This window comes from Heptranchias perlo, chromosome 3 (assembly GCF_035084215.1).
Source record: "Heptranchias perlo isolate sHepPer1 chromosome 3, sHepPer1.hap1, whole genome shotgun sequence".
Taxonomy (NCBI): Eukaryota; Metazoa; Chordata; class Chondrichthyes; order Hexanchiformes; family Hexanchidae; genus Heptranchias; species Heptranchias perlo.
The window spans coordinates 481,597-508,751 of record NC_090327.1 but is presented as its reverse complement, the minus strand read 5'-3'; the positions used below and the strand labels follow the sequence as shown (position 1 = coordinate 508,751).

Here is a 27,155-nt window from a genome sequence, read left to right as displayed (position 1 = left end):
GTGTCATCGACAGTGTTATCAAGTGGCACTTACTCACCAATAACCTGCTCACCGATGCTCAGTTTGGGTTCCGCCAGGACCACTCGGCTCCAGACCTCATTACAGCCTTGGTCCAAACGTGGACAAAAGAGCTGAATTGCAGAGGTGAGGTGAGAGTGACTGCCCTTGACATCAAGGCAGCATTTGACCGAGTGTGGCACCAAGGAGCCCTCGTAAAATTGAAGTCAATGAGAATCAGGGGGAAATCTCTTCAGTGGCTGGAGTCATACCGAGCACAAAGGAAGATGGTAGTGGTTGTTGGAGTCCAATCACCTCAGCCCCAGGACATTTCTGCAGGAGTTCCTCAGGGCAGTGTCCAAGGCCCAACCATCTTCAGCTGCTTCATCAATGACCCTCCCTCCATCATAAGGTCAGAAATAGGGATGTTCGCTGATGATTGCACAGTCTTCAGTTCCATTCGCAACCCCTCAGATAATGAAGCAGTCCGAGCCCACATGCAGCAAGACCTGGACAACATCCAGGCTTGGGCTTTTTTAAAATTCGTTCATGGGATGTGGGCATCGCTGGCGAGGCCGGCATTTATTGTCCATCCCTAATTGCCCTTGAGAAGGTGGTGATGAGCCGCCTTCTTGAACCACTGCAGTCCATGTGGTGAAGGTTCTCCCACAGTGCTGTTAGGAAGGGTGTTCCAGGATTTTGACCCAGCGACGATGAAGGAACAGCAATATATTTCCAAGTGGGGATGGTGTGTGACATGGAGGGGAACGTGCAGGTGGTGTTGTTCCCATGTACCTGCTGCTCTTGTCCTTCTTGGTGGTAGAGGTTGCAGGTTTGGGAGGTGCTGTCGCAGAAGCCTTGGCGAGTTGCTGCATTGCATCCTGTGGATGGTACACACTGCAGCCACAGTGCACCGGTGGTGAAGGGAGTGAATGTTTAGTGTGGTGGATGGGGTGCCAATCAAGCGGGCTGCTTTGTCCTGGATGGTGTCGAGCTTCTTGAGTGTTGTTGGAGCTGCACTCATCCAGGCAAGTGGCGAGTATTCCATCACACTCCTGGCTTGTGCCTTGTAGATGGTGGAAAGGCTTTGGGGAGTCAGGAGGTGAGTGACTCGCCGCAGAATACCCAACCTCTGACCTGCTCTTGTAGCCACAGTATTTATATGGCTGGTCCAGTTAAGTTTCTGGTCAATGGTGACCCCCAGGATGTTGATGGTGGTGGATTCGGCGATGGTAATGCCTTTGAATGTCAAGGGGAGGTGGTTAGACTCTCTCTTGTTGGAGATGGTCATTGCCTTGCACTTTTCTGACGCGAATGTTACATGCCACTTATGAGCCTAAGCCTGGATGTTGTCCTGGTCTTGCTGCATGCGGGCTCGGACTGCTTCATTATTTGAGGGGTTGCGAATGGAACTGAACACTGTGCAATCATCAGAGAACATCCCTATTTCTGACCTTATGATGGAGGGAAGGTCATTGATGAAGCAGCTGAAGATGGTTGGGCCGAGGACACTGCCCTGAAGAACTCCTGCAGCAATGCCCTGGGGCTGAGATGATTGGCATCCAACAACCACTACCATCTTCCTTTGTGCTAGGTATGACTCCAGCCACTGGAGAGTTTTCCCCCTGATTCCCATTGACTTCAATTTTACGAGGGCTCCTTGGTGCCACACTCGGTCAAATGCTGCCTTGATGTCAAGGGCAGTCACTCTGAGCTCACCTCTGGAAATCAGCTCCATGTTTGGACCAAGGCTGTAATGAGGTATGGAGCCGAGTGGTCCTGGCGGAACCCAAACTGAGCATCGGTGAGCAGGTTTAATGGTGAGTAAGTGCCGCTTGATAGCACTGTCGACGACACCTTCCATCACTTTGCTGATGATTGAGAGTAGACTGATGGGGCGGTAATTGGCCGGATTGGATTTGTCCTGCTTTTTGTGGACAGGACGTACCTGGGCAATTTTCCACATTGTCGGGTAGGTGCCAGTGTTGTAGCTGTCCTGGAACAGTTTGGCTGGAGGAGCACAAGTCTTCAGCACTACAGCTGGGATGTTGTCGGGGCTCATAGCCTTTGCTGTATCCAGTGCACTCAGCCGTTTCTTGATATCACGTGGAGTGAATCGAATTGGCTGAAGGCTGGCTTCTGTGATGGTGGAGATATCGGGAGGTTGCCGAGATGGATCATCCACTCGGCACTTCTGGCTGAAGATGGTTGCAAACGCTTCAGCCTTGTCTTTTGCACCCACGTGCTGGACTCCGCCATCTTTGAGGATGGGGATATTTGCAGAGCCTCCTCCTCCCGTTAGTTGTTTAATTATCCACCACCATTCACGACTGGATATGGCAGGACTGCAGAACTTTGATCTGATCCGTTGGTTGTGGAATTGCTTAGCTCTGTCCATAGCATGTTGCTTCCGCTGTTTAGCATGCATGTAGTCCTGAGTTGTAGCTTCACCAGGTTGGCACCTCATTTTTAGGTACACCTGGTGCTGCTTCTGGCATGCTCTTCCACACTCCTCACTGAACCAGGGTTGATCCCGAGGCTCGGGCTGATAAGTGGCAAATAACATTCGCACCAGACAAGTGCCAGGCAATGACCATCTCCAACAAGAGAGAGTCCAACCACCCCCCCCCCCCCCCATGACATTGAAAGGCATTACCATCACCGAATCCCCCACCATCAACATCCTGGGGGTCACCATTGACCAGAAACTTAACTGGACCAGCCATATAAATACTGTGGCTAAAAGAGCAGGTCAGAGGCTGGGTATTCTGCGGCGAGTGACTCACCTCCTGACTCCCAAAGCCTTTCCACCATCTACAAGGCACAAGTCAGGAGTGTGATGGAATACTCTCCACTTGCCTGGATGAGTGCAGCTCCAACAACACTCAAGAAGCTCGACACCATCCAGGACAAAGCAGCCCGCTTGATTGGCACCCCATCCACCACCCTAAACATTCACTCCCTTCACCACCGGCGCACCGTGGCTGCAGTGTGTACCACCCACAGGATGCACTGCAGCAAATCGCCAAGGCTTCTTCGACAGCACCTCCCAAACCCGTGACCTCTACCACCTAGAAGGACAAGGGCAGCAGGCACATGGGAACAACACCACCTGCACGTTCCCCTCCAAGTCACACACCATCCCGACTTGCAAATATATCGCCGTTCCTTCATTGTCGCTGGGTCAAAATCCTGGAACTCCCTTCCAAACAGCACTGTGGGAGAACCGTCACCACACGGACTGCAGCGGTTCAAGAAGGCGGCTCACCACCACCTTCTCAAGGGCAATTAGGGATGGGCAATAAATGCTGGCCTCGCCAGCGACGCCTGCATCGCATGAACGAATTAAAAAAAAGAAACTCACACTCTGATTCACAAACACTCAGACTCAGATTCACAGACGCTCAGACTCTTATTCACAGACGCTCACTCTCTGATTCTCAGACGCTCACTCTCTGATTCTCAGACGCTCACTCTCTGATTCTCAGATGCTCACACTCTGATTCACAGACATAGGAACATCGGAACAGGAGTAGGCCATTCAGCCCCTCGAGCCCTCTCCGCCATTTGATAAGATCGTGGCTGATCTGTGATCTAACTCCATATACCTGCCTTTGGCCCATATCCCTTAATACCTTTGGTTGCCAAAAAGCTATCTATCTCAGATTTAAATTTAGCAATTGAGCTAGTATCAATTGCTGTTTGCGGAAGAGAGTTCCAAACTTCTACCACCCTTTGTGTGTAGAAATGTTTTCTAATCTCACTCCTGAAAGGTCTGGCTCTAGTTTTTAGACTGTGCCCCCTACTCCTAGAATCCCCAACCAGCGGAAATAGTTTCTCTCTATCCACCCTATCCGTTCCCCTTAATATCTTATAAACTTCGATCAGATCACCCCTTAACCTTCGAAACTCGAGAGAATACAACCCCAATTTGTGTAATCTCTCCTCGTAACTTAACCCTTGAAGTCCGGGTATCATTCTAGTAAACCTACGCTGCACTCCCTCCAAGACCAATATGTCCTTCCGAAGGTGCGGTGCCCAGAACTGCTCACAGTACTCCAGGTGTGGTCTAACCAGGGTTTTGTATCGCTGCAGCATAACTTCTGCCCCCTTGTACTCCAGTCCTCTAGATATAAAGGCCAGCATTCCATTTGCCTTATTGATTATTTTCTGCACCTGTTCATGACACTTCAATGATCTATGTCCCTGAACCCCTAAGTCCCTTGGGACATCCACTGTTTTTAACTTTTTACCATTTAGAAAGTTCTATCCTTTTTTGATCCGAAGTGGATGACCTCACATTTGTCTACATTGAATTCCATTTGCCACAGTTTTGCCCATTCACCTAATCTATCAATATCGCTTTGTAATTTTATGTTTTCATCTCCACTGCTTACAATGCCACCAATCTTTGTGTCATCGGCAAACTTAGATGTGAGACTTTCTATGCCTTCATCTGAGTCGTTCATCAATATTTATCTGTAGTGTCTAAAGTACACTTTCTTTCTGCTGCTCTACGCTTTCCCCTTTCACTTGTTCTTGAAGACGCTCGGACTCTGATTCACAGACATTCACACTCTCATTCACAGACACTCAATCTGATTCACAGACACTCAATCTGATTCACAGACATTCACACTCTCATTCACAGACACTCAATCTGATTCACAGACACTCACACTCTGATTCACAGACACTCACACTCTGATTCACAGACACTCAATCTGATTCACAGACATTCACACTGTGATTCACAGACACTCAATCTGATTCACAGATCTCACTGTCGAGGGAGGGATCTGGTAGCAATAACAAAAGTGTGAAGTTAAAAGAAACCGGAGGTGAGTGTAAAGTACAGACCAGGTTTAGGAATAAAGATAACATCTTCGGCTCGGGAGCAAATACAGTTGTAAAACTGAAGCATAAAAGGACTGTTGAAAATAAAGTAAAAGAACAAGTGTTGAAGACTAATTAAACTGCCTGTACAGTAATGTACACAGCGTCCAAATTAAAACAGGGGAACTGGAGGCAATAATCCGTAGTGAGGAACCAGATGTCGCAGGAGTATCTGAAACATGGTTACATAAAGAACACGACTGGCAATTAAAATTATAACAGAAAATGTTAGAAATACTCAGCAAGTCAGGCAGCATCTGTGGAGAAAGAAGCACAGTTTACGTTTCAGTTCGTGACCCCTCATGAGAGCGATGGCAACTAAATATTGCATAATCAGAAAGGATAGGGAAGGAAGAAGGGGGGAGTGGAGTAGCTGTACTAATTAGAGATAATGTAATGGCAGTCGAAAAAAGGGACATAACTAATAGAAGGATAGAAACAGAATGCGTATGCATTGAAATAAAAGATAAGGGATCCATCAGGCTAATAGGGGTCTACTACAGACCACCTAATAGTGGAAAGGAGATGGAGGAAGAAATATGTCAGCAAATACGGGAAATGAGTAAAGGACATAGAATAATAATGATGGGAGATTTTAATTACCCCCAAATAAACTGCCAAGAGGTAGGTAATGGGGTACAGGGAGTGGAGATTTTACAATGTGTGCAGGGCTCCTTTCTTACCTATTATAAGAACATAAGAAATAGGAGCAGGAGTAGGCCACACGGCCCCTCGAATGTGAAAAACCCCAACAAGAGAGGAACCACCACTGGATCTAACAATGGGAAATGAATCAGAACAGATCAGAGAAATTAGCTTAGGGGAACACTTGGGCAATAGCGATCACAACATGATATGGTTTAAGGGCTTTATTAATAGAGGCATAGAATGGAAAAGAAAAGAAGTTATGCTAAACCTTTATAAAACACTGGTTAGGCCCCAGCTGGAGTATTGTGTTCAATTCTGGGCACCGCACTTTAGGAAGGATGTCAAGGGCTTAGAGAGGGTGCAGAGGAGATTTACTAGAATGGTGTCAGGGATGAGGGACTTCAGTTATTTGGATAGACTGGAGAAGCTGGGATTGTTCTCCTCAGAACAGAGAAAGTTAAGGGGAGATTTGATAGAAGTATTCAAAATCATGAACGGTTTTGATGGAGTAAATAAGAAGAAACTGTTTTCAGCGGCAGACGGGTCGGTAACCAGAGGACACAGATTTAATGTGATTGGCAAAAGAGCCAGATGCACATCAGGAAACATTTTTTTACGCAGCAAGTTGTAATGATCTGGAATGCACTGCCTGAAAGCAGATTCAGTAGTAACTTTCAAAAGGGATTTGGATAAATACTTGAAGGAAAGAATTTACAGGGGTTTAGGGAAAGAGCATGGCAATGGGACTAATTGGATAACTGTTTTAAAGAGCCGGCACAGGCACGATGGGCTGCATGCTTCATGATAAGCCCACCGTGCGGCACTTTATCAAACGCCTTTTGAAAGTCCATATACACCACATCCACCGCATTGCCCTCATCGACTCTCTCTGTTACCTCATCAAAAAACTCAATCAGGTTCGTTAAACACGATTTGCCTTTAACAAATCCGTGCTGGCTTTCCCTAATCAATCCACACTCGTCCAAGTGACTATTAATTCTGTCCCAGATTATCGTTTCTAAAAGTTTCCCCCCCACCGAGGTTAAACTGACTGGCCTGTGGTTGCTGGGTTTATCCTTACACCCTTTTTTGAATAAGGGTGTAACATTTGCAATTCTCCAGTCCTCTGGATGTTTGGAAGATTATGGCCAGTACCTCCACAATTTCCCCTTACTTCCCTCAGCAACTTAGGATGCATTCCATCCGGACCGGGTGACTTATCTACATTAACTATAGCTAGCCTTTCTAATACCTCTTCTTCATCAATTTTTAGCCCATCCAGTATCTCAACTATATCCTTCTTTACTGAGACTCTGGCAGCATCTTCTTCCTTGATAAAGACAGATGCAAAGTACTCATTTAGCACCTCAGCCATCCCCTCTGCCACCATTAGTAGATCTCCTTTATGGGCCCTAATCAGCCCCAGCCCTCCTCTTACTACCCGTTTACTGTTTACATGCCTGTAGAAGACTTTTGGATTCTCTTTTATGTTGGACGCCAGTCTATTCTCATACTCTCTCTTTGCCCCTCTAATTTCCTTTTTCACTTCCACTCCGAACTTTCTATATTCTGCCTGGTTCTCACTTGTGTTATCAACCTGACATCTGTCATAGCCCCCTTTTTTCTGTTTCATCTTACTCACTATCTCTTTTGTGATCCAGGGAGCTCTGGCTTTAGTTGCCCTACCTTTCTCCCTCGTGGGAATGTACCTAGACTGTACCCGAACCATCTCGTCTTTAAAGGCTGCCCGCTGTTCAATTACAGTTTTGCCTGCCAACCTTTGATTCCAATTTACCCGGGCCAGATCTGTTCCCATCCCATTGAAATTGGCCCTTCTCAAATTGATTATTTTTACTTTAAAGTGATCCGTGTGCTTTTTCCATAGCTATTCTAAACCTTATGATATTATGATCGCTGTTCCCTAAATGCTCCCCCACTAACACTTGCTCCACTTGGCCCGCAGTTCCCCAGAACCAAATCCAGCAATGCCTCCTTCCTTCGTTGGGCCGGAAATATACTGGTTAAGAAAGTTCTCCTGAACACATTTCAAAAATTCCTCCCCCTCTTTGCCTTTTTTATTATTGTTATCCCAGTCTATATTTGGATAGTTGGAGTCCCCCAGTTATCACTGCTCTATGGCTCTTGCACTTCTCTGTAATTTCCTTGCAGATTTGCTCTTCTATATCCTTCCCACTAGTTGGTGGCCTATAGAATACACCCAGTAGTGTAATGGCACCTCTACTGTTCCTTAACTCTAACCAAATAGATTATGTCCTTGACCCCTCCAGGACATCCTCTCTCTCTCCAGCACTGCAATATTCTCCTTAATCAATACTACCACCCTCCCCCCTCCTTTCTTTCCTTCCCTATCTTTCCTGAACACCTGGTATCCAGGAATATTTAGTACCCAATCCTGCCCTTTTTTGAGCCAGGTCTCCGTTATCGCCATGACATCATATTCCCATGTGACTATTTGCACCTGCAGCTCACCAACCTTGTTTACCACGCTTCGTGCGTTTACACACATGCACTGTAAACCAATCTTGGACTTTCTTGTACTTTCTCTTAATCTGATCCCACCTAATACTGTACTATTTTACTCTAGTTCTATCTGTCTCTCCCAATCCTTTATGCCCCTTGTTTCTCCTTTCCAATGCTACATCCTGGTGCCCACCCCCCTGCCAAATTAGTTTAACCCCCCTCACAGCACTAGCGAACCTCCCCGCGAGATGCTCCGTTGAGATGCAACCCGTCCGTCCTGTACAGGTCCCACCTTCCCCAGAACTGGTCCCAATGGCCCAGGAATCTACAGCCCTCCCTCCTGCACCATCTCTCCAGCCATGCATTCATCTGCCCTATCCTCCTATTTCTATACTCACTTGCACGTGGCACCAGCAGTAATCTGGAGGTTACTCCCTTTGAGGTCCTGCTTCTTAATCTCTTTCCTAACTCCTTAAAATCTGCCTGCATGACCTCATCCCTCTTTCTACATATGACGTTGGTACCTCTGGCTGTTCACCCTCCCACCCCAAATGTTCTGCAGCCGCTCAGTGATTTCCTTGATCCTGGCACCAGGGAGGTAACAAGCCATCCTGGAATCACGTCTGTGGCCGTAGAAATGCCTGTCGGTTCCCCTAACGATAGAATCCCCTATCAGTATTGCTCTCCTGACCTTTCTCCTCCCCCTCTGTACAGCTGAGCCACCCGTGGTGCTGTGGACTTGGCTCTGGCTGCACTCCCCAGAGGAACCCTCTCCCTCACCAGTATTCACAACTGAATACTGGTTAGAGAGTGAGATGCCTCTCAGTCTCATGTTATCATTCTCTTTCTCACTAACCCATGGTATTGCAATTTTTTTTTCGCTATTATTGCCTCCCTAACAAAATAAAGAGGAGGTGAGTGTCCCTGAAACGTGAGATTGCTGCGTATTCTAATTATAAGTAGCTTGAAATAAGAGATTGTGTTTTCCCTGAGATTGTTCACGCGGGGCCGATGGGGGCTGAATCGTTCTCCGACAGCCGAGTAATTCACACGTTCACCTTCTGTTAATTCCTATCTGCAACATCAATTAAATTGTTTGTAGAAACTAATTGAATGTGGCTTAATCACACATCTTAATAGCTTTACACGGTTTGAACTTCCTGTTAATTCGAGTAATAAAATAAAATGAGTGCGCTGGCTGTGTAATTAGCGAGGTGGCTTGTGAAGAAATTAGTGCTTTATGGCATGTAATAAAGGGAGTATGTTGGCGCCTAATTCCGATGGACAGTCGCTACAATCTGCTGATTCTGAATTTTTCCTTTTAATTTGCACTCCGCTCCCGAGTGTTAATTGTGTTTTAAAGGGGCAGGCTTGCTCTCGGTTTTCATAAAATCATAGAAAATTTACGGCACAGAAGGAGGCCATTCGGCCCATCGTGTCCGTGCCGGCTGAGAAACGAGCCACCCAGCCTAATCCCACTTTCCCGCATTTGGTCCGTAGCCCTGCAGGTCACGGCTCTTCATGTGCACATCCAGGGATTTTTAAAAATGAGTTGAGGGTTTCTGCCTTTCCCACCCTCTCAGGCAGTGAGTTCCAGACCCCACCGCCCTCTGGGTGAAAAAGATTTTCCTCATTTCCCCTCTAATCCTTCCACCAATCACTTTAAATCCATGCCCCCTGGTTATTGACCCCTCCACTAAGGGAAATAGGTCTTTCCTATCCACTCTATCTAGACTCCTCATAATTTTATACACCTCAATCAAATCTCCCCTCAGCCTCCTTTGTTTCAAGGAAAACAACCCCAGCCTATCCAATCTGTCATCATCCTGGCAACATCCTCATAAATCTCCTCTGTACCCTCTCTGGTGCAATTACATCCTTCCTGTAATGTGGTGACCAGAACTGTACACAGTACTCAAGCTGTGACCTAACTAGTGTTTTATACAGTTCCAGCATAACCTCCCTGCTCTTATATTCTGTGCATCGGCTAATAGAGGAAAGTATTCCATATGCCTTCTTAACCACCTTATCTACCTGTCCTGCTACCTTCAGGGATCTGTGGACATGCACTCCAAGGTCCCTCACTTCCTCTACACCTCTCAGTATCCTCCCATTTATTGTGTATTCCCTTGCCTTGTTTGCTTTCCCCAAATGCATTACCTCACACTTCTCTGGATTGAACTCCATTTGCCACTTTTTTGCCCATCTGACCAGTCCATTGATACCAGTCACAAAAACACCCGTCGACCATTACCCTTTGCTTCCTGCCACTGAGCCAATTTTGGATCCAATTTGCCACATTCCCTTGGATCCCATGGGCTTTTACTTTTTTGACCAATCTGCCATGTGGGACCATGTGAAAAGCTTTGCTAAAATCCATGTAGACTATATCAATTGTGCTACCCTCATCGATTGTCCTTGTCACCTCCTCGAAAAATTCAATCAAGTTCGTCTGACATGACCTCCCCTTAACAAATCCGTGCTGACTGTCCTTGATTACTCCGTGCCTTTCTAAGTGACAGTTTATCCTATCCCTCAGAATTGATTCCAATAATTTGCCCACCACCGAGGTTAGACTGACTGGCCTGCAATTACTCGGTCTGTCCCTCACTCCCTTTTTAAACAACGGTACAACGTTAGCAGTCCTCCAATCCTCCGGCACTACGCCTGTATCCAGTGAAGTTTGGAAAATGATTGTTAAAGCCTCTGCTATTTCCTCCCTGGCTTCTTTTATCAGCCTGGGATACATTTCATCCGGGCCTGGTGATTTATCCAGTGTCAAAGATGCTAATCCCCTTAATACTTCCTCTCACTGTGTTTATCTCATCCAATATTTCACAGTCCTCCTCCTTAACTACAATCTCTGCATCATCCGTCTCCTTTGTGAAGACAGACGCAAAGTATTCATTAAGAACCATAACAACATCTTCCACCTCCACACACACGTTACCTTTTTGGTCTCTAATAGGCCCTTCTCTTTCCTTAGTTATCCTCTTGCTCTTAATGTATTTATAAAACATCTTTGGGTTTTCTTCGATTTTACTTGCTAATATTTTTTCATGCCCTCTCTTTGCATTCCTAATTTCCTTTTTAACTTCACCCTGCACTTTGTATACTCCTCTAAGCTTTCCATAGTATTCAGTTCCCGGTGTCTATCATTGGCTTTCTTTTCTTGCCTTATCTTATCCTGAATGCTCCTTGTCATCCAGGGGTCTTTAGATTTGGCAGCCCCTCCCGTTTTCTTTGTGGGACCATGTTTACTCTGAACCCCTTGAATCACCCCTTCGAATGTCTCCCACTGCTCTGACACTGATTTACCTTCAAGTAGCTGTTTCCAGTTTACTTCTGCTCAATCACTTCTCAGTTTATTAAAATTGGCCTTTCCCTATTTGAAAACCTTAACTTAACTCCTGCTCTGTCTTTGTCCTTTTCCATAACTGTGCTAAAACTAACTGAATTATGATCACTAACACCAAAATACTTTCCCACTAATACTCCTTCCACCTGCCCCTCTTCATTTCCTAGAACTAAATCCAGAACTGCCCCCCCCCCCCACTTCGTTGGGCTTGCTATATACTGGCTAAAAAAATTGTCAGTATACAATTTAAGAATTCTGCATCCTCTATACCATTCACAGTTTGTATCCCAATTAATATCAGGGTAGTTGAAATCCCTTACTACCTAGAGAGAAACTGTTCCCATTGGCGAAGGGGTCAAGAACCATTGTACATAGATTTAAGGTGATTGGCAAAAGAACCAAAGGCGACATGAGGAAAAACCTTTTTACACAGTGAGTGGTTATGATCTGGAATGCACTGCCCGAGGGGATGGTGGAGGCAGATTCAATCATGGCCTTCAAAAGGGAACTGGATAAGTAGTTGAAGGGAAAAAAACTTGCAGGGCAATGGGGAAAGAGCGGGGGAGTGGGACTAAGTGGATTGCTCTTGCAGAGAGCCGGCATGGGCTTGACGGGCCAAATGGCCTCCTTCCGTGCTGTAACAACTCTTTGATTCTATGATATCCCTCAATCCCACCGACCCACCTCCTCGCCGTATCTCCCAATCCCACCTACCCATCTTCCCACCGTATCACTCAACCCCACCTACTCGCTTTCTCACTATATCCTGCAGTTCCTTCTCTCTGGAAATGTGTGTAATTGTCCCTTGATCCCATTTATACTGTCGCTTCTGTGATAACCTATTTCATAACTTGATTGCTGTTTGGGTGAAGTCCCCCTGAATTCCCTTCTTACTCCCAACTTCCTCACTTTTAACTCGTGTCCCTGGGATTCGAGCGTTGACCAGAGGGAACAATTTGTCCGGATCAGTTCTGTTGATTCTCTCCATAGTCTTGGAAACTTCAATTCGTCGTCTCAAAGTTCCCTCTTTTTCAGTGAAAACAAGCCTGACTTACTTCGTGTTACTTTTTATCTTAAAGTGCTGTTACCCGGTGCCAGCGTCATTGCTCAGCTATGTGCCTGAATGTTTATACTGTGTCCTCAGGGACAGTAGCAGCTGCTAATGCTCTTTCTCTGCTGCCCGTTAGGATTACATGCAGAACGTGCACGGCAAGGAAATTGACCTGCTGCGGACAACGGTGAAGGTCCCGGGGAAGAGGCCACCGCGGGCGACAGCCGGGAACGCTCCGAGCGCTAGTCCCAAGACCAACGGCCTCACCAAGGACAGGAGTAACCTGCAGCTAGCTGGCAGTCAGGGTAAGTGGCAATGTCTTTCCCCTGTGCTGGCTGCGCACTCCATGGCCTGGGGTGCACTTCCCCTTGGTGACTGTGGTGAGCTTTGGATCGGCACTGGTGTCGGTGCTGGTGTGAGTTTGGTGCCGGTTTAAGGCCAGTGCGGGTTGGAGCGTGTGCTTAGTTGCTGAGGACGCAGGTAGAAGATCAGCGATGGGTCAAGTGCCGGATGAGGATCTGGTGAATCTTCGGTTGGAATGAAATGAAAATGGGGATTGTCCCTGTTTGAAAATCAGGCGCATAAGTCAGATCAATCGAAGGGGATCCTGATAGGGTGAGATAAAGAGGGGAGGGAGGAGGCTCGTGTGGAACATAAACACCGGCATGGACCCTTTGGGCCCAATGGCCTGTTCTGTGCTGTATATTCTGTGTAATTCATAGGTGATCATTGAGGTAGGGACATTAGTGATTGGGGGAGGAGGGCAGGCGTGAGGATTCTTTGGTGTGCAAAGTGGATTGTCGTGCGGCTGATGTGTACTGACTGGTGTGATTTGGCATAGTTCACCATCTAACGCAGTGAATAATGAGACTGTGTGGAACAGAGTACTTGGGGCAGCTCTTCTGCTCCTCTTCCACTACAGGCCGTTCTGCTGCCAGACTCCCAATGTAATACAGTTCTGGTTGGGAGCTGTTTACCTTCTGGATGGGATCTCCCTGTTGTGATCTCCTAAAAGTCCTTGTGTTCAGATTGTCGATGTCAGATTGTTCAGCTCGCAAAACTGGATGCCCCTCCCATTCAATTTCAGTGGAAGTCACGACAGTGAGATATGCTGTCACATGATGCCACTGTTGGCTTCACCGGGAAACCCAACCAGGGACACCTCAGGGTCAGGAGGTGACCTGCTGTCCCCGGTCAGGGGAGTGGGCCTGGTGTCTTTATCAGGGTGGGGAGGTGACCTGCTGTCCCCGGTCAGGGGAGTGGGCCTGGTGTCTTTATCAGGGTGGGGAGGTGACCTGTTGTCCCCGGTCAGGGGAGTGGGCCTGGTGTCTTTATCAGGGTGGGGAGGTGACCTGCTGTCCCCGGTCAGGGGAGTGGGCCTGGTGTCTTTATCAGGGTGGGGAGGTGACCTGCTGTCCCCGGTCAGGGGAGTGGGCCTGGTGTCTTTATCAGGGTGGGGAGGTGACCTGCTGTCCCCGGTCAGGGGAGTGGGCCTGGTGTCTTTATCAGGGTGGGGAGGTGACCTGTTGTCCCCGGTCAGGGGAGTGGGCCTGGTGTCTTTATCAGGGTGGGGAGGTGACCTGTTGTCCCCGGTCAGGGGAGTGGGCCTGGTGTCTTTATCAGGGGGAGGAGGCATTGTTGTTTATTGAGGTTTTCAGTCAATTATACATCATCAACAGAGCAGACCCCAGAACCCGAGCCCTAACCCGTGAATACCCTACCCATGTTGAAGGTACTGATGTGACGGATGTACCAGCCTACAGCAGTGTGCTGGATTTTCGGAGAATCCATGTGACAGCCTGTTAGATCTTACTTCGATGTTTGGTTATTTTTAAAGTTGGCTTTTTTTGGTTCTCATGTTTTTACGTCATTTTTCTATCAGTAAAATGAAATGTATGAATTAGTTCCGGGATCACTGGGTTAGATCCAAGTGGTTATTAATGTACCATCAATTAATGATGTTTTCTCCAGAGCGCTCCTGGGGACTCGTGGTTTGAAATTCAGTGATGTGCCACTTGGTGCTTCAGTTGTTGTGATGTATAAACTGGCTTCAGAACAGTCGTGTTTTACACTTGCAGCAAACGGATTTGGTAACGAGATGGTCAGTGAATGAACGTGTGTTGGGAGGCACTGGTGTTAAAAACTGGATCGCCCGGTGGTGAAGGATGGAATACTGGAGCCTGGTCTTCAGTTGCTTCCAAGCCTCTATTCACAGAGATCCAAACAATACCACAGTGAGGTGCATTAGGGGTGTGTGCGAGTGGATTGTACCACAGTGAGGTGCATTAGGGGTGTGTGCGAGTGGATTGTACCACAGTGAGGTGCATTAGGGGTGTGTGCGAGTGGATTGTACCACAGTGAGGTGCATTAGGGGTGTGTGCGAGTGGATTGTACCACTGTGAGGTGCATTAGGGGTGTGTGCGAGTGGATTGTACCACAGTGAGGTGCATTAGGGGTGTGTGCGAGTGGATTGTACCACAGTGAGGTGCATTAGGGGTGTGTGCGAGTGGATTGTACCACAGTGAGGTGCATTAGGGGTGTGTGCGAGTGGATTGTACCACAGTGAGGTGCATTAGGGGTGTGTGCGAGTGGATTGTACCACAGTGAGGTGCATTAGGGGTGTGTGCGAGTGGATTGTACCACTGTGAGGTGCATTAGGGGTGTGTGCGAGTGGATTGTACCACAGTGAGGTGCATTAGGGGTGTGTGCGAGTGGATTGTACCACAGTGAGGTGCATTAGGGGTGTGTGCGAGTGGATTGTACCACTGTGAGGTGCATTAGGGGTGTGTGCGAGTGGATTGTACCACAGTGAGGTGCATTAGTGGTGTGTGCGAGTGGATTGTACCACAGTGAGGTGCATTAGGGGTGTGTGCGAGTGGATTGTACCACTGTGAGGTGCATTAGTGGTGTGTGCGAGTGGATTGTACCACAGTGAGGTGCATTAGGGGTGTGTGCGAGTGGATTGTACCACAGTGAGGTGCATTAGGGGTGTGTGCGAGTGGATTGTACCACTGTGAGGTGCATTAGGGGTGTGTGCGAGTGGATTGTACCACAGTGAGGTGCATTAGGGGTGTGTGCGAGTGGATTGTACCACTGTGAGGTGCATTAGGGGGGTGTGCGAGTGGATTGTACCACAGTGAGGTGCATTAGGGGGGTGTGCGAGTGGATTGTACCACAGTGAGGTGCATTAGGGGGGTGTGCGAGTGGATTGTACCACAGTGAGGTGCATTAGGGGGGTGTGCGAGTGGATTGTACCACAGTGAGGTGCATTAGGGGGGTGTGCGAGCGGATTGTACCACAGTGAGGTGCATTAGGGGGGTGTGCGAGTGGATTGTACCACTGTGAGGTGCATTAGGGGTGTGCGCGAGGGGATTGTACCACAGTGAGGTGCATTAGGGGTGTGCGCGAGCGGATTGTACCACAGTGAGGTGCATTAGGGGTGTGTGCGAGCGGATTGTACCACAGTGAGGTGCATTAGGGGTGTGTGCGAGCGGATTGTACCACTGTGAGGTGCATTAGGGGTGTGTGCGAGTGGATTGTACCACAGTGAGGTGCATTAGGGGTGTGTGCGAGTGGATTGTACCACTGTGAGGTGCATTAGGGGTGTGTGCGAGTGGGCAGTAACACACCGCACACTGAGGAGGTGTGGTCCAATGTCCTGTTGGGAGAATGTTGCCATGGTGTATAAGTGGAGCTGTAGTTGGCACCTGCCCTGTTCCAGTCACAGTCACTGTTGCAATAGGTCTTGCAGTTGCTTGCAAGAGCGTTGGAGGTAATTATCAGCTTGTGCCGAATGTGTTTAGCGGAGCGAGCGGCCTGTACGCTTCATGTCTCGGCAGCTCAGTCCTGGTCCCACCGGACTTTGCTGAAGTTGGAGGGGGACAGATTCAGACATGAATACCCAGAAAGGTTAATTAGGATGGAGGAAGGGAAGGAGATGAGAATGGTGCACAGGAGACTCTGTTTTCAAATCAGAGCTCACAAACAATTAACCTTTAGAACAAATATAGTTTGTGTAGGAGGGGAGTGGGTGATCCATCAGAGAGATGTGACTAGGAAGATTTTTCCTAACGGTTAATGCCTCATCTTTCTAGCATATTTGGATTCTTGTATGGCAATCTAATTAACCCTTCCTGTGGCCAGCCCATTGCCAGCCCAAGCATGCAAGCATTTACCACTCGATGCCCATCAAAGATTTACTCTGTGTGTTTTACCTGCACTGGCAGTTTGTTCACTGTCCCCTAACACTGCTGGAGTTGAGCAGGTTACAATAACGGCAGCATTAACTGTTTAAAATGAATGGGTTAGTGCCGGTGTTAAACTATCACCGGTGGGTGTTGGTGTTGGTGTGGGACAGATGCAAGAGGTTTAGACTGGTTGGAATAGTGTGGGGTGAAGTTCGGGAGGCAGGGGAGGGAAGTGGAGAAGTCCAGTCTTGAGGGAACTAAATCATGGTTCAGGGTTTCAGTCGGGATGAGGTGGGTGGAGATGGAGTAGTTTTGAGGTTTGAACATCAGGGTTTGACAGGACATTAAAGCTGTGTCCAATCGTATTCATCCCGAGTTAGCAGCCTCGGTGGGGAATGGAGTTGGAGGCGAGAGTACGGGACATAGGAACATCCGTGATTTCGGCAGGAGCTGAATAAGATGGAGTCTGTTCTCCTGCCGTTCAGTTGGAGCAAGTTCCGCCTCATTCACAACTTGATGTCAGATATGCAGAAAAGAGGTGTTTATCCAGTTCCCTCTCACATCCTGTCACATCTCCGGTGTTTATCCAGTTCCCTCTCACATCCCGTCACATCTCCGGTGTTTATCCAGTTCCCTCTCACATCCTGTCACATCTCCGGTGTTTATCCAGTTCCCTCTCACATCCTGTCACATCTCCGGTGTTTATCCAGTTCCCTCTCACATCCCGTCACATCTCCGGTGTTTATCCAGCTCCCTCTCACATCCTGTCACATCTCCGGTGTTTATCCAGCTCCCTCTCACATCCCATCACATCTCCGGTGTTTATCCAGCTCCCTCTCACATCCCATCACATCTCCGGTGTTTATCCAGTTCCCTCTCACATCCTGTCACATCTCCGGTGTTTATCCAGTTCCCTCTCACATCCCGTCACATCTCCGGTGTTTATCCAGCTCCCTCTCACATCCCATCACATCTCCGGTGTTTATCCAGTTCCCTCTCACATCACGTCCCATCTCCGGTGTTTATCCAGCTCCTTCTCACATCCTGTCACATCTCCGGTGTTTATCCAGCTCCCTTTCACATCCTGTCACATCTCCGGTGTTTATCCAGCTCCTTCTCACATCCTGTCACATCTCCGGTGTTTATCCAGTTCCCTCTCACATCCTGTCACATCTCCGGTGTTTATCCAGCTCCCTTTCACATCCTGTCACATCTCCGGTGTTTATCCAGCTCCTTCTCACATCCTGTCACATCTCAGGTGTTTATCCAGCTCCCTCTCACATCCTGTCACATCTCCGGTGTTTATCCAGCTGCCTCTCACATCACGTCCCATCTCCGGTGTTTATCCAGCTCCCTCTCACATCCTGTCACATCTCCGGTGTTTATCCAGCTCCTTCTCACATCCTGTCACATCTCCGGTGTTTATCCAGCTCCCTCTCACATCACATCCCATCTCCGGTGTTTATCCAGTTCCCCCTCACATCACATCACATCTCCGGTGTTTATCCAGCTCCCTCTCACATCCTGTCACATCTCCGGTGTTTATCCAGCTCCCTCTCACATCCTGTCACATCTCCGGTGTTTATCCAGCTCCCTCTCACATCCTGTCACATCTCCGGTGTTTATCCAGCTCCCTCTCACATCCTGTCACATCTCCGGTGTTTATCCAGCTCCCTCTCACATCCTGTCACATCTCCGGTGTTTATCCAGCTCCCTCTCACATCCTGTCACATCTCCGGTGTTTATCCAGCTCCCTCTCACATCACGTCCCATCTCCGGTGTTTATCCAGCTCCCTCTCACATCACGTCCCATCTCCGGTGTTTATCCAGCTCTTTCTCACATCTGTCAGCAACTTCTCAAAGAGCTTCATATACTGTCAATTACTCTGATTGTTGTGCCGATTATTCAGGCAGTGGAGCAGTCATTTTGCACTGCACAATCCCACAAACAGCAAGGAGATGATTGACCAGCTAATCTGTGTCGAGCAGCATTAGCCGGGGCACCAGGAGAACTGCCGGATCTTCAAATAATGTTGCGGGGTCTTTCACACGCATCTGAGTTTTCAGATGTTTCATCCAAACGACAGTACCTCCGAAATTTCCACGCTCTCTCAGTACTGTATTGTATTGTTACCCTGGATTATAAATTCAAGTTTTGGAATGGGGCTTCTGACTCAGAAACAAAAGTCCTATCAACCGAGCCAAGCTGACACCTGTACATTATCAGAGTTTCTGTTTTATAAATTTGAAAATCAATCTGCAGAGGGCAGCTGGTGCATAAATTTCATTCGATGCTGTTCCTAGCTCAGTTTAAATTTTTGAAGATAATATATGAACCTCCTGTGGCATTGCTCGTGGTAGGTCTGCAGTGTGATTGTGAAGTTTAACTGCTAACTACAATATCGAATATTGGGGCGTTTCTCGTTAGAAGAACGCAGATTACGGGGCCATGTGACAGGGTAGATAAAGGAGACTGTTTCCAGTGATGGAGGGTCTCGAATGAAGGGCCAGAGTTACAAGATTAAATATAAGAGATTTAGAACAGAGGGTAGGAGAAACGTCTTCACACAGAGAGAGTTGTGACGCTGTGGAATTCACTTCGACATTTAGCCTCCCTGGATGGGATGTTAAAGGGTACGGGGAGTGAGCGAGAGAGTGAGATTAGACTGGGTAGAATATTAAAAGATTTGGTGACTGAGCGGGAGAGTGGGATTAGATTGGGTAGAATATTAAAAGATACGGTGATTGAGCGGGAGAGTGGGATTAGACAGGGTGGGATATTAAAGGGTATGGGGAGTGAGGGGAGAGTGGGATTAGACTGGGTGGGATATTAAAGGGTACGGGGAGTGAGGGGGAGAGTGGGATTAGACTGGGTAGGATATTAAAGGGTACGGGGAGTGAGGGGAGAGTGGGATTAGACTGGGTGGGATATTAAAGGGTACGGGGAGTGAGGGGGAGAGTGGGATAAGACTGGGTGGGATATTAAAGGGACGGGGAGTGAGCAGGAGAGTGGGACGAGACTGGGTGGGATATTAAAGGGTACGAGGAGTGAGGGGGAGAGTGGGATTAGACTGGGTGGGATATTAAAGGGTATGGGGAGTGAGGGAGAGAGTGGGATTCGACTGGGTGGGATATTAAAGGGTACGGGGAGTGAGGGGGAGAGTGAGTTTAGACTGGGTGGGATATTAAAGGGTACGGGGAGGGAGGAGGAGAGTGGGATTAGACAGGGTGGGATTTTAAAGGGTACGGGGAGTGAGGCGGAGAGTGGGATTAGACTGGGTGGGATATTAAAGGGTATGGGGAGTGAGGGGGAGAGTGGGATTAGACTGGGTGGGATATTAAAGGGTACCGGGAGTGAGGGGGAGAGTGGGATTAGACTGGGTGGGATATTAAAGGGTACGGGGAGTGACGGGGAAGAGTGGGATGAGACTGGGTGGGATATTAAAGGGTACGGGGAGTGAGGGGGGAGAGTGGAATTAGAGTGGGTGGGATATAAATGGGTACGGGGAGTGAGGGGGAGAGTGGGATTAGACTGGGTGGGATATTAAAGGGTACGGGGAGTGAGGGGGAGAGTGGGATTAGACTGCGTGGGATATTAAAGGGTATGGGGAGTGAGGGGAGATCGGGATTAGACTGGGTGGGATATTAAAGGGTACGGGGAGTGAGGGGGAGAGTGGGATTAGACTGGGTAGGATATTAAAGGGTACGGGGAGTGAGGGGAGAGTGGGATTAGACTGGGTGGGATATTGAATGGTATGGTGAGTGAGCGGGAGAGTGGGATTGGACTGGGTGGGATATTCAAGGGTACGGGGAGTGAGGGGGAGAGTGGGATTAGACAGGGTGGGATATTAAAGGGTACGGGGAGTGAGGGGGAGAGTGGGATTAGACTGGGTAGGATATTAAAGGGTACGGGGAGTGAGGGGAGAGTGGGATTTGACTGGGTGGGATATTAATGGGTATGGGGAGTGAGGGGGAGAGTGGGATTAGACTGGGTGGGATATTAAAGGGTACCGGGAGTGAGGGGGAGAGTGGGATTAGACTGGGTGGGATATTAAAGGGTACGGGGAGTGAGGGGGAGAGTGGGATTAGACTGGGTGGGATATTAACGGGTACGGGGAGTGAGGGGGAGAGTGGGATGAGACTGGGTGGGATATTAAAGGGTACGGGGAGTGAGGGGGGAGAGTGGAATTAGAGTGGGTGGGATATTAATGGGTACGGGGAGTGAGGGGGAGAGTGGGATTAGACTGGGTAGGATATTAAAGGGTACGGGGAGTGAGGGGAGATCGGGATTAGACTGGGTGGGATATTAAAGTGTACGGGGAGTGAGGGGGAGAGTGGGATTAGACTGGGTGGGATATTAAAGGGTACGGGGAGTGAGGGGGAGAGTGAGTTTAGATTGGGTGGGATATTAAAGGGTATGGGGAGTGAGCAGGAGAGTGGGATTAGACTGGGTGGGATATTAAAGGGTATGGGGAGTGAGGGGGAGAGTGGGATTAGACTGGGTGGGATATTAAAGGGTACGGGGAGTGAGGGGAAGAGTGGGATTGGACTGGGTGGGATATTAAAGGGTACGGGGAGTGAGGGGAGAGTGGGATTTGACTGGGTGGGATATTAAAGGGTACGGGGAGTGAGGGGGAGAGTGGGATTAGACTGGGTGGGATATTAAAGGGTACGGGGAGTGAGGGGGAGAGTGGGATTAGACTGGGTGGGATATTAAAGGGTACGAGGAGTGAGGGGGAGAGTGGGATTAGACTGGGTGGGATATTAAAGGGTACGGGGAGTGAGGGGGAGAGTGGGATTAGACTGGGTGGGATATTAAAGGGTACGGGGAGTGAGGGGGAGAGTGGGATTAGACTGGGTGGGATATTAAAGGGTACGGGGAGTGAGGGGGAGAGTGGGAATAGACTGGGTAGGATATTAAAGGGTACGGGGAGTGAGGGGAGAGCGGGATTAGACTGGGTGGGATATTAAATGGTATGGGGAGTGAGGGGGATAGTGGGATTAGACTGGGTGGGATATTAAAGGGTACGGGGAGTGAGGGGGAGAGTGGGATTAGACTGGGTGGGATATTAAAGGGTATGGGGAGTGAGGGGGAGAGTGGGATTAGACTGGGTGGGATATTAAAGGGTACGGGGAGTGAGGGGGAGAGTGGGATTAGACTGGGTGGGAGATTAAAGGGTACGGGGAGTGAGGGGGAGAGTGGGATGAGACTGGGTGGGATATTAAAGGGTACGGGGATTGAGGGGGAGAGTGGGATTAGACTGGGTGGGATATTAAAGGGTACGGGGAGTGAGGGGAGATCGGGATTAGACTGGGTGGGATATTAAAGGGTACGGGGAGTGAGGGGGAGAGTGGGATGAGACTGGGTGGGATATTAAAGGGTACGGGGATTGAGGGGGAGAGTGGGATTAGACTGGGTGGGATATTAAAGGGTACGGGGATTGAGGGGGAGAGTGGGATTAGACTGGGTGGGATATTAAATGGTACGGGGAGTGAGGGGAGATCGGGATTAGACTGGGTGGGATATTAAAGGGTATGGGGAGTGAGGGGGAGAGTGGGATGAGACTGGGTGGGATATTAAAGGGTACGGGGAGTGAGGGGGGAGAGTGGAATTAGAGTGGGTGGGATATAAATGGGTACGGGGAGTGAGGGGGAGAGTGGGATTAGACTGCGTGGGATATTAAAGGGTATGGGTAGTGAGGGGGATAGTGGGATTAGACTGGGTGGGATATTAAAGGGTACGGGGAGTGAGGGGGAGAGTGGGAATAGACTGGGTAGGATATTAAAGGGTACGGGGAGTGAGGGGAGAGCGGGATTAGACTGGGTGGGATATTAAATGGTATGGGGAGTGAGGGGGATAGTGGGATTAGACTGGGTGGGATATTAAAGGGTACGGGGAGTGAGGGGGAGAGTGGGATTAGACTGGGTGGGATATTAAATGGTATGGGGAGTGAGGGGGAGAGTGGGATTAGACTGGGTGGGATATTAAAGGGTACGGGGAGTGAGGGGGAGAGTGGGATGAGACTGGGTGGGATATTAAAGGGTACGGGGATTGAGGGGGAGAGTGGGATTAGACTGGGTGGGATATTAAAGGGTACGGGGAGTGAGGGGAGATCGGGATTAGACTGGGTGGGATATTAAATGGTATGGTGAGTGAGCGGGAGAGTGGGATTGGACTGGGTGGGATATTAAAGGGTATGGGGAGTGAGGGGGAGAGTGGGCTTAGACTGGGTGGGATATTAAAGGGTATGGGGAGTGAGGGGGAGAGTGGGATTAGACTGGGTGGGATATTAAAGGGTACGGGGAGTGAGGGGGAGAGTGGGATTAGACTGGGTGGGATATTAAAGGGTACGGGGAGTGAGGGGGGAGAGTGGGATTAGACTGGGTGGGATATTAAAGGGTACGGGGAGTGAGGGGGAGAGTGGGATTAGACTGGGTGGGATATTAAAGGGTACGGGGAGTGAGGGGGAGAGTGGGATTAGACTGGGTGGGATATTAAAGGGTACGGGGAGTGAGGGGGAGAGTGGGATTAGACTGGGTGGGATATTAAAGGGTACGGGGAGTGAGGGGGAGAGTGGGATTAGACTGGGTGGGATATTAAAGGGTACGGGGAGTGAGGGGGAGAGTGGGATTAGACTGGGTGGGATATTAAAGGGTACGGGGAGTGAGGGGGAGAGTGAATTTAGACTGGGTGGGATATTAAAGGGTACGGGGAGTGAGCAGGAGAGTGGGATTAGACTGGGTGGGATATTAAAGGGTACGGGGAGTGAGGGGGAGAGTGGGATTAGACTGGGTGGGATATTAAAGGGTACGGGGAGTGAGGGGAAGAGTGGGATTAGACTGGGTGGGATATTAAAGGGTACGGGGAGTGAGGGGGGAGAGTGGAATTAGAGTGGGTGGGATATTAAAGGGTACGGGGAGTGAGGGGGAGAGTGGGATTAGACTGGGTGGGCTATTAAAAGGTACGGGGAGTGAGGGGAGAGTGGGATTAGACTGGGTGGGATATTAAAGGGTACGGGGAGTGAGGGGGAGAGTGGGATTAGACTGGGTGGGCTATTAAAAGGTACGGGGAGTGAGGGGAGAGTGGGATTAGACTGGGTGGGATATTAAAGGGTACGGGGAGTGAGGGGAGAGTGGGATTAGACTGGGTGGGATATTAAAGGGTACGGGGAGTGAGGGGGAGAGTGGGATTAGACAGGGTGGGATATTAAAGGGTACGGGGAGTGAGGGGGAGAGTGGGATTAGACTGTGTAGGATATTAACGGGTACGGGGAGTGAGGGGAAGAGTCGGATTGGACTGGGTTGGACTCTGATCTCTGCCTGACGCACCTCTGTGACAACACATTGCTCAAATTCCAATTAGAAACATTGAGATTAAGTGTAGGTAAAGGACCTGAGCACTGGTTTCCATGCAGTGAGGCCGTCTCTTTGCTGATGGTCAGGTAAATGTTTGCAACGCCGGTTGTAGAAGCATAAACACAGTAAATCTTCTTCGGGTTCTATGGCTATTCCCATTGGGACCTCCTCTCAGATGTCCCTTGTGATACGAGAAGATTGAAGGGAACTGGAAGCAGAAATTGAAGACGACAAATCATTGGGCGCGATTGGCTTCTGTGTACTGGTCGGTGTCAGATCTCATTTGAGCAACAGCTTGCAAGGCTCTGTCTTGCTAAAGCCATGTCTGAATCAGTTCGTGTATCTACCCAAATCCAGCTCGGATTGCAGGATCTCTCATTTTCATAGAGTAAAGTGAATTATTCCTATGGTCTTTTGGAGGTGAGATGGACGGTAAGAACTTGCTCCTACCCTCATTGCTGGTCATTTGTGTCTTGGACGTTTCACAAAGATCTCATATACAGAGGAGAGGGGCCTTCCGACCCTTCCAGCCCACCCTTCACCTGTTGCTCCAGGCCTCCTGTGTCCAATGATCGCCATGGACTGTGCATGGAGTCATTGTTAACTTTCTACAAAGCCTGAGTCTGTTCTAGTCTTTATTACTTCTGTAGCTTGGGATGTTTTTCAAACAGCTCTCTTGCACTCCTGAATGGGACATAAAACTATTCCCGTCCTCCCTACGCTTCATGCTCCCTGTATACTCACTGTGCTGAATCAAGATTTATCACTCCTCGTTTCCTGATCTGTTAATACTGTGGTATCCCTCCCCCACCAGGCTTCCTATAATTTACCCAGTTTTAAACCCAAGTTTGGTGTCACCTGTCCATTTTTTCCTGATTTACCATGTCTGCTCTTCTACTCATCTGGACCAAACTGCTCAAAGTAGGTGGGTGATTTCACCGACTGCTCTCCGATGGTGTGAGTGTGGATCTGTCTGGATGGAGGGTGATTTCACCGACTGCTCTCCGATGGTGTGAGTGTGGATCTGTCTGGATGGAGGGTGATTTCACCGACTGCTCTCCGATGGTGTGAGTGTGGATCTGTCTGGATGGAGGGTGATTTCACCGACTGCTCTCCGATGGTGTGAGTGTGGATCTGTCTGGATGGAGGGTGATTTCACCGACTGCTCCCAGATGGTGTGAGTGTGGATCTGTCTGGATGGAGGGTGATTTCACCGACTGCTCTCCGATGGTGTGAGTGTGGATCTGTCTGGATGGAGGGTGATTTCACCGACTGCTCTCCGATGGTGTGAGTGTGGATCTGTCTGGATGGAGGGTGATTTCACCGACTGCTCTCCGATGGTGTGAGTGTGGATCTGTCTGGATGGAGGGTGATTTCACCGACTGCTCTCCGATGGTGTGAGTGTGGATCTGTCTGGATGGTGGGTGATTTCACCGACTGCTCTCCGATGGTGTGAGTGTGGATCTGTCTGGATGGAGGGTGATTTCACCGACTGCTCTCCGATGGTGTGAGTGTGGATCTGTCTGGATGGAGGGTGATTTCACCGACTGCTCTCCGATGGTGTGAGTGTGGATCTGTCTGGATGGAGGGTGATTTCACCGACTGCTCTCCGATGGTGTGAGTGTGGATCTGTCTGGATGGTGGGTGATTTCACCGACTGCTCTCCGATGGTGTGAGTGTGGATCTGTCTGGATGGAGGGTGATTTCACCGACTGCTCTCCGATGGTGTGAGTGTGGATCTGTCTGGATGGTGGGTGATTTCACCGACTGCTCTCCGATGGTGTGAGTGTGGATCTGTCTGGATGGAGGGTGATTTCACCGACTGCTCTCCGATGGTGTGAGTGTGGATCTGTCTGGATGGAGGGTGATTTCACCGACTGCTCTCCGATGGTGTGAGTGTGGATCTGTCTGGATGGAGGGTGATTTCACCGACTGCTCTCCGATGGTGTGAGTGTGGATCTGTCTGGATGGAGGGTGATTTCACCGACTGCTCTCCGATGGTGTGAGTGTGGATCTGTCTGGATGGAGGGTGATTTCACCGACTGCTCTCAGATGGTGTGAGTGTGGATCTGTCTGGATGGAGGGTGATTTCACCGACTGCTCTCCGATGGTGTGAGTGTGGATCTGTCTGGATGGAGGGTGATTTCACCGACTGCTCTCCGATGGTGTGAGTGTGGATCTGTCTGGATGGAGGGTGATTTCACCGACTGCTCTCCGATGGTGTGAGTGTGGATCTGTCTGGATGGAGGGTGATTTCACCGACTGCTCTCCGATGGTGTGAGTGTGGATCTGTCTGGATGGAGGGTGATTTCACCGACTGCTCTCCGATGGTGTGAGTGTGGATCTGTCTGGATGGAGGGTGATTTCACCGACTGCTCTCCGATGGTGTGAGTGTGGATCTGTCTGGATGGAGGGTGATTTCACCGACTGCTCTCCGATGGTGTGAGTGTGGATCTGTCTGGATGGTCAGGACTACATCTGAAGATTTATTTTAAAGAATTACCCAGTGGACCTCTGTCAAAACGAACATGTCCCTCTTTCCTCCATTTGCTTTCCATCTGCAGGGCGTCTGAACCATGTTTGAGAATAAAATCCAGGGTGAAAAGTGAAGACTTTGGACTCTGCTCCATATCTCTAGCCGCCTGAGTGGGTTTTGTTTGTTACTGTTGGGAATCAGTAGCAGTGTGAACATTGGAGAGTGTGATGGCAATTCAGTCAATGGCACAATGAGTCAATAAACACTGAAAACCTAGTGTCAGAGGTTAAATCTGTGCCATTGATTTTATATCATGTTGACTGTACAGATTAAAATCTCTTTTGATGTGAAAATTTTCGCTGACATTCAGTGTGACAGGCAGTGGTTGCTGCAGATAAGATGTGTGTGGACAATAGGAGTAGGAACTGGCAGGCAGTCACATTACAGAGCTGACAGGATAAGCTATGAAAGTTCTGTGCTATTTATATTTGAGAGCTGCCTCAACTATCCCATTTGTAGCAGAGTCGGCTTTAATGTTAGTGGAACAGTAACGCACCCACTCAGAGCACAGCTCTCTCTCAACCAACACCATCCAAAACAGATTAACTGGTCATTTGTCCCATTGCTGTTTGTGGGATCTTGCTGTGTGCAATATAGCTGCTGTGTTTGGCTGCAGTGATTTCAGAGCAATTTGCAGTATTTGAA

At 49.0% G+C, this 27,155-nt stretch overlaps 1 protein-coding gene across 3 annotated transcripts in view; it reads left to right on the top strand.

The window, feature by feature from the left end:
- LOC137309207 (arf-GAP with GTPase, ANK repeat and PH domain-containing protein 3-like) overlaps positions 1–27,155 on the top strand; it is an 862,346-nt gene that overhangs the window by 607,826 nt on the left and 227,365 nt on the right. For all 3 annotated transcript variants that reach the window (XM_067977476.1, XM_067977484.1, XM_067977468.1), the window contains exon 11: positions 12,568–12,736. In XM_067977476.1, the coding sequence (XP_067833577.1) occupies positions 12,568–12,736 (169 nt within the window). The remainder of the gene's footprint in view (positions 1–12,567; positions 12,737–27,155) is intronic.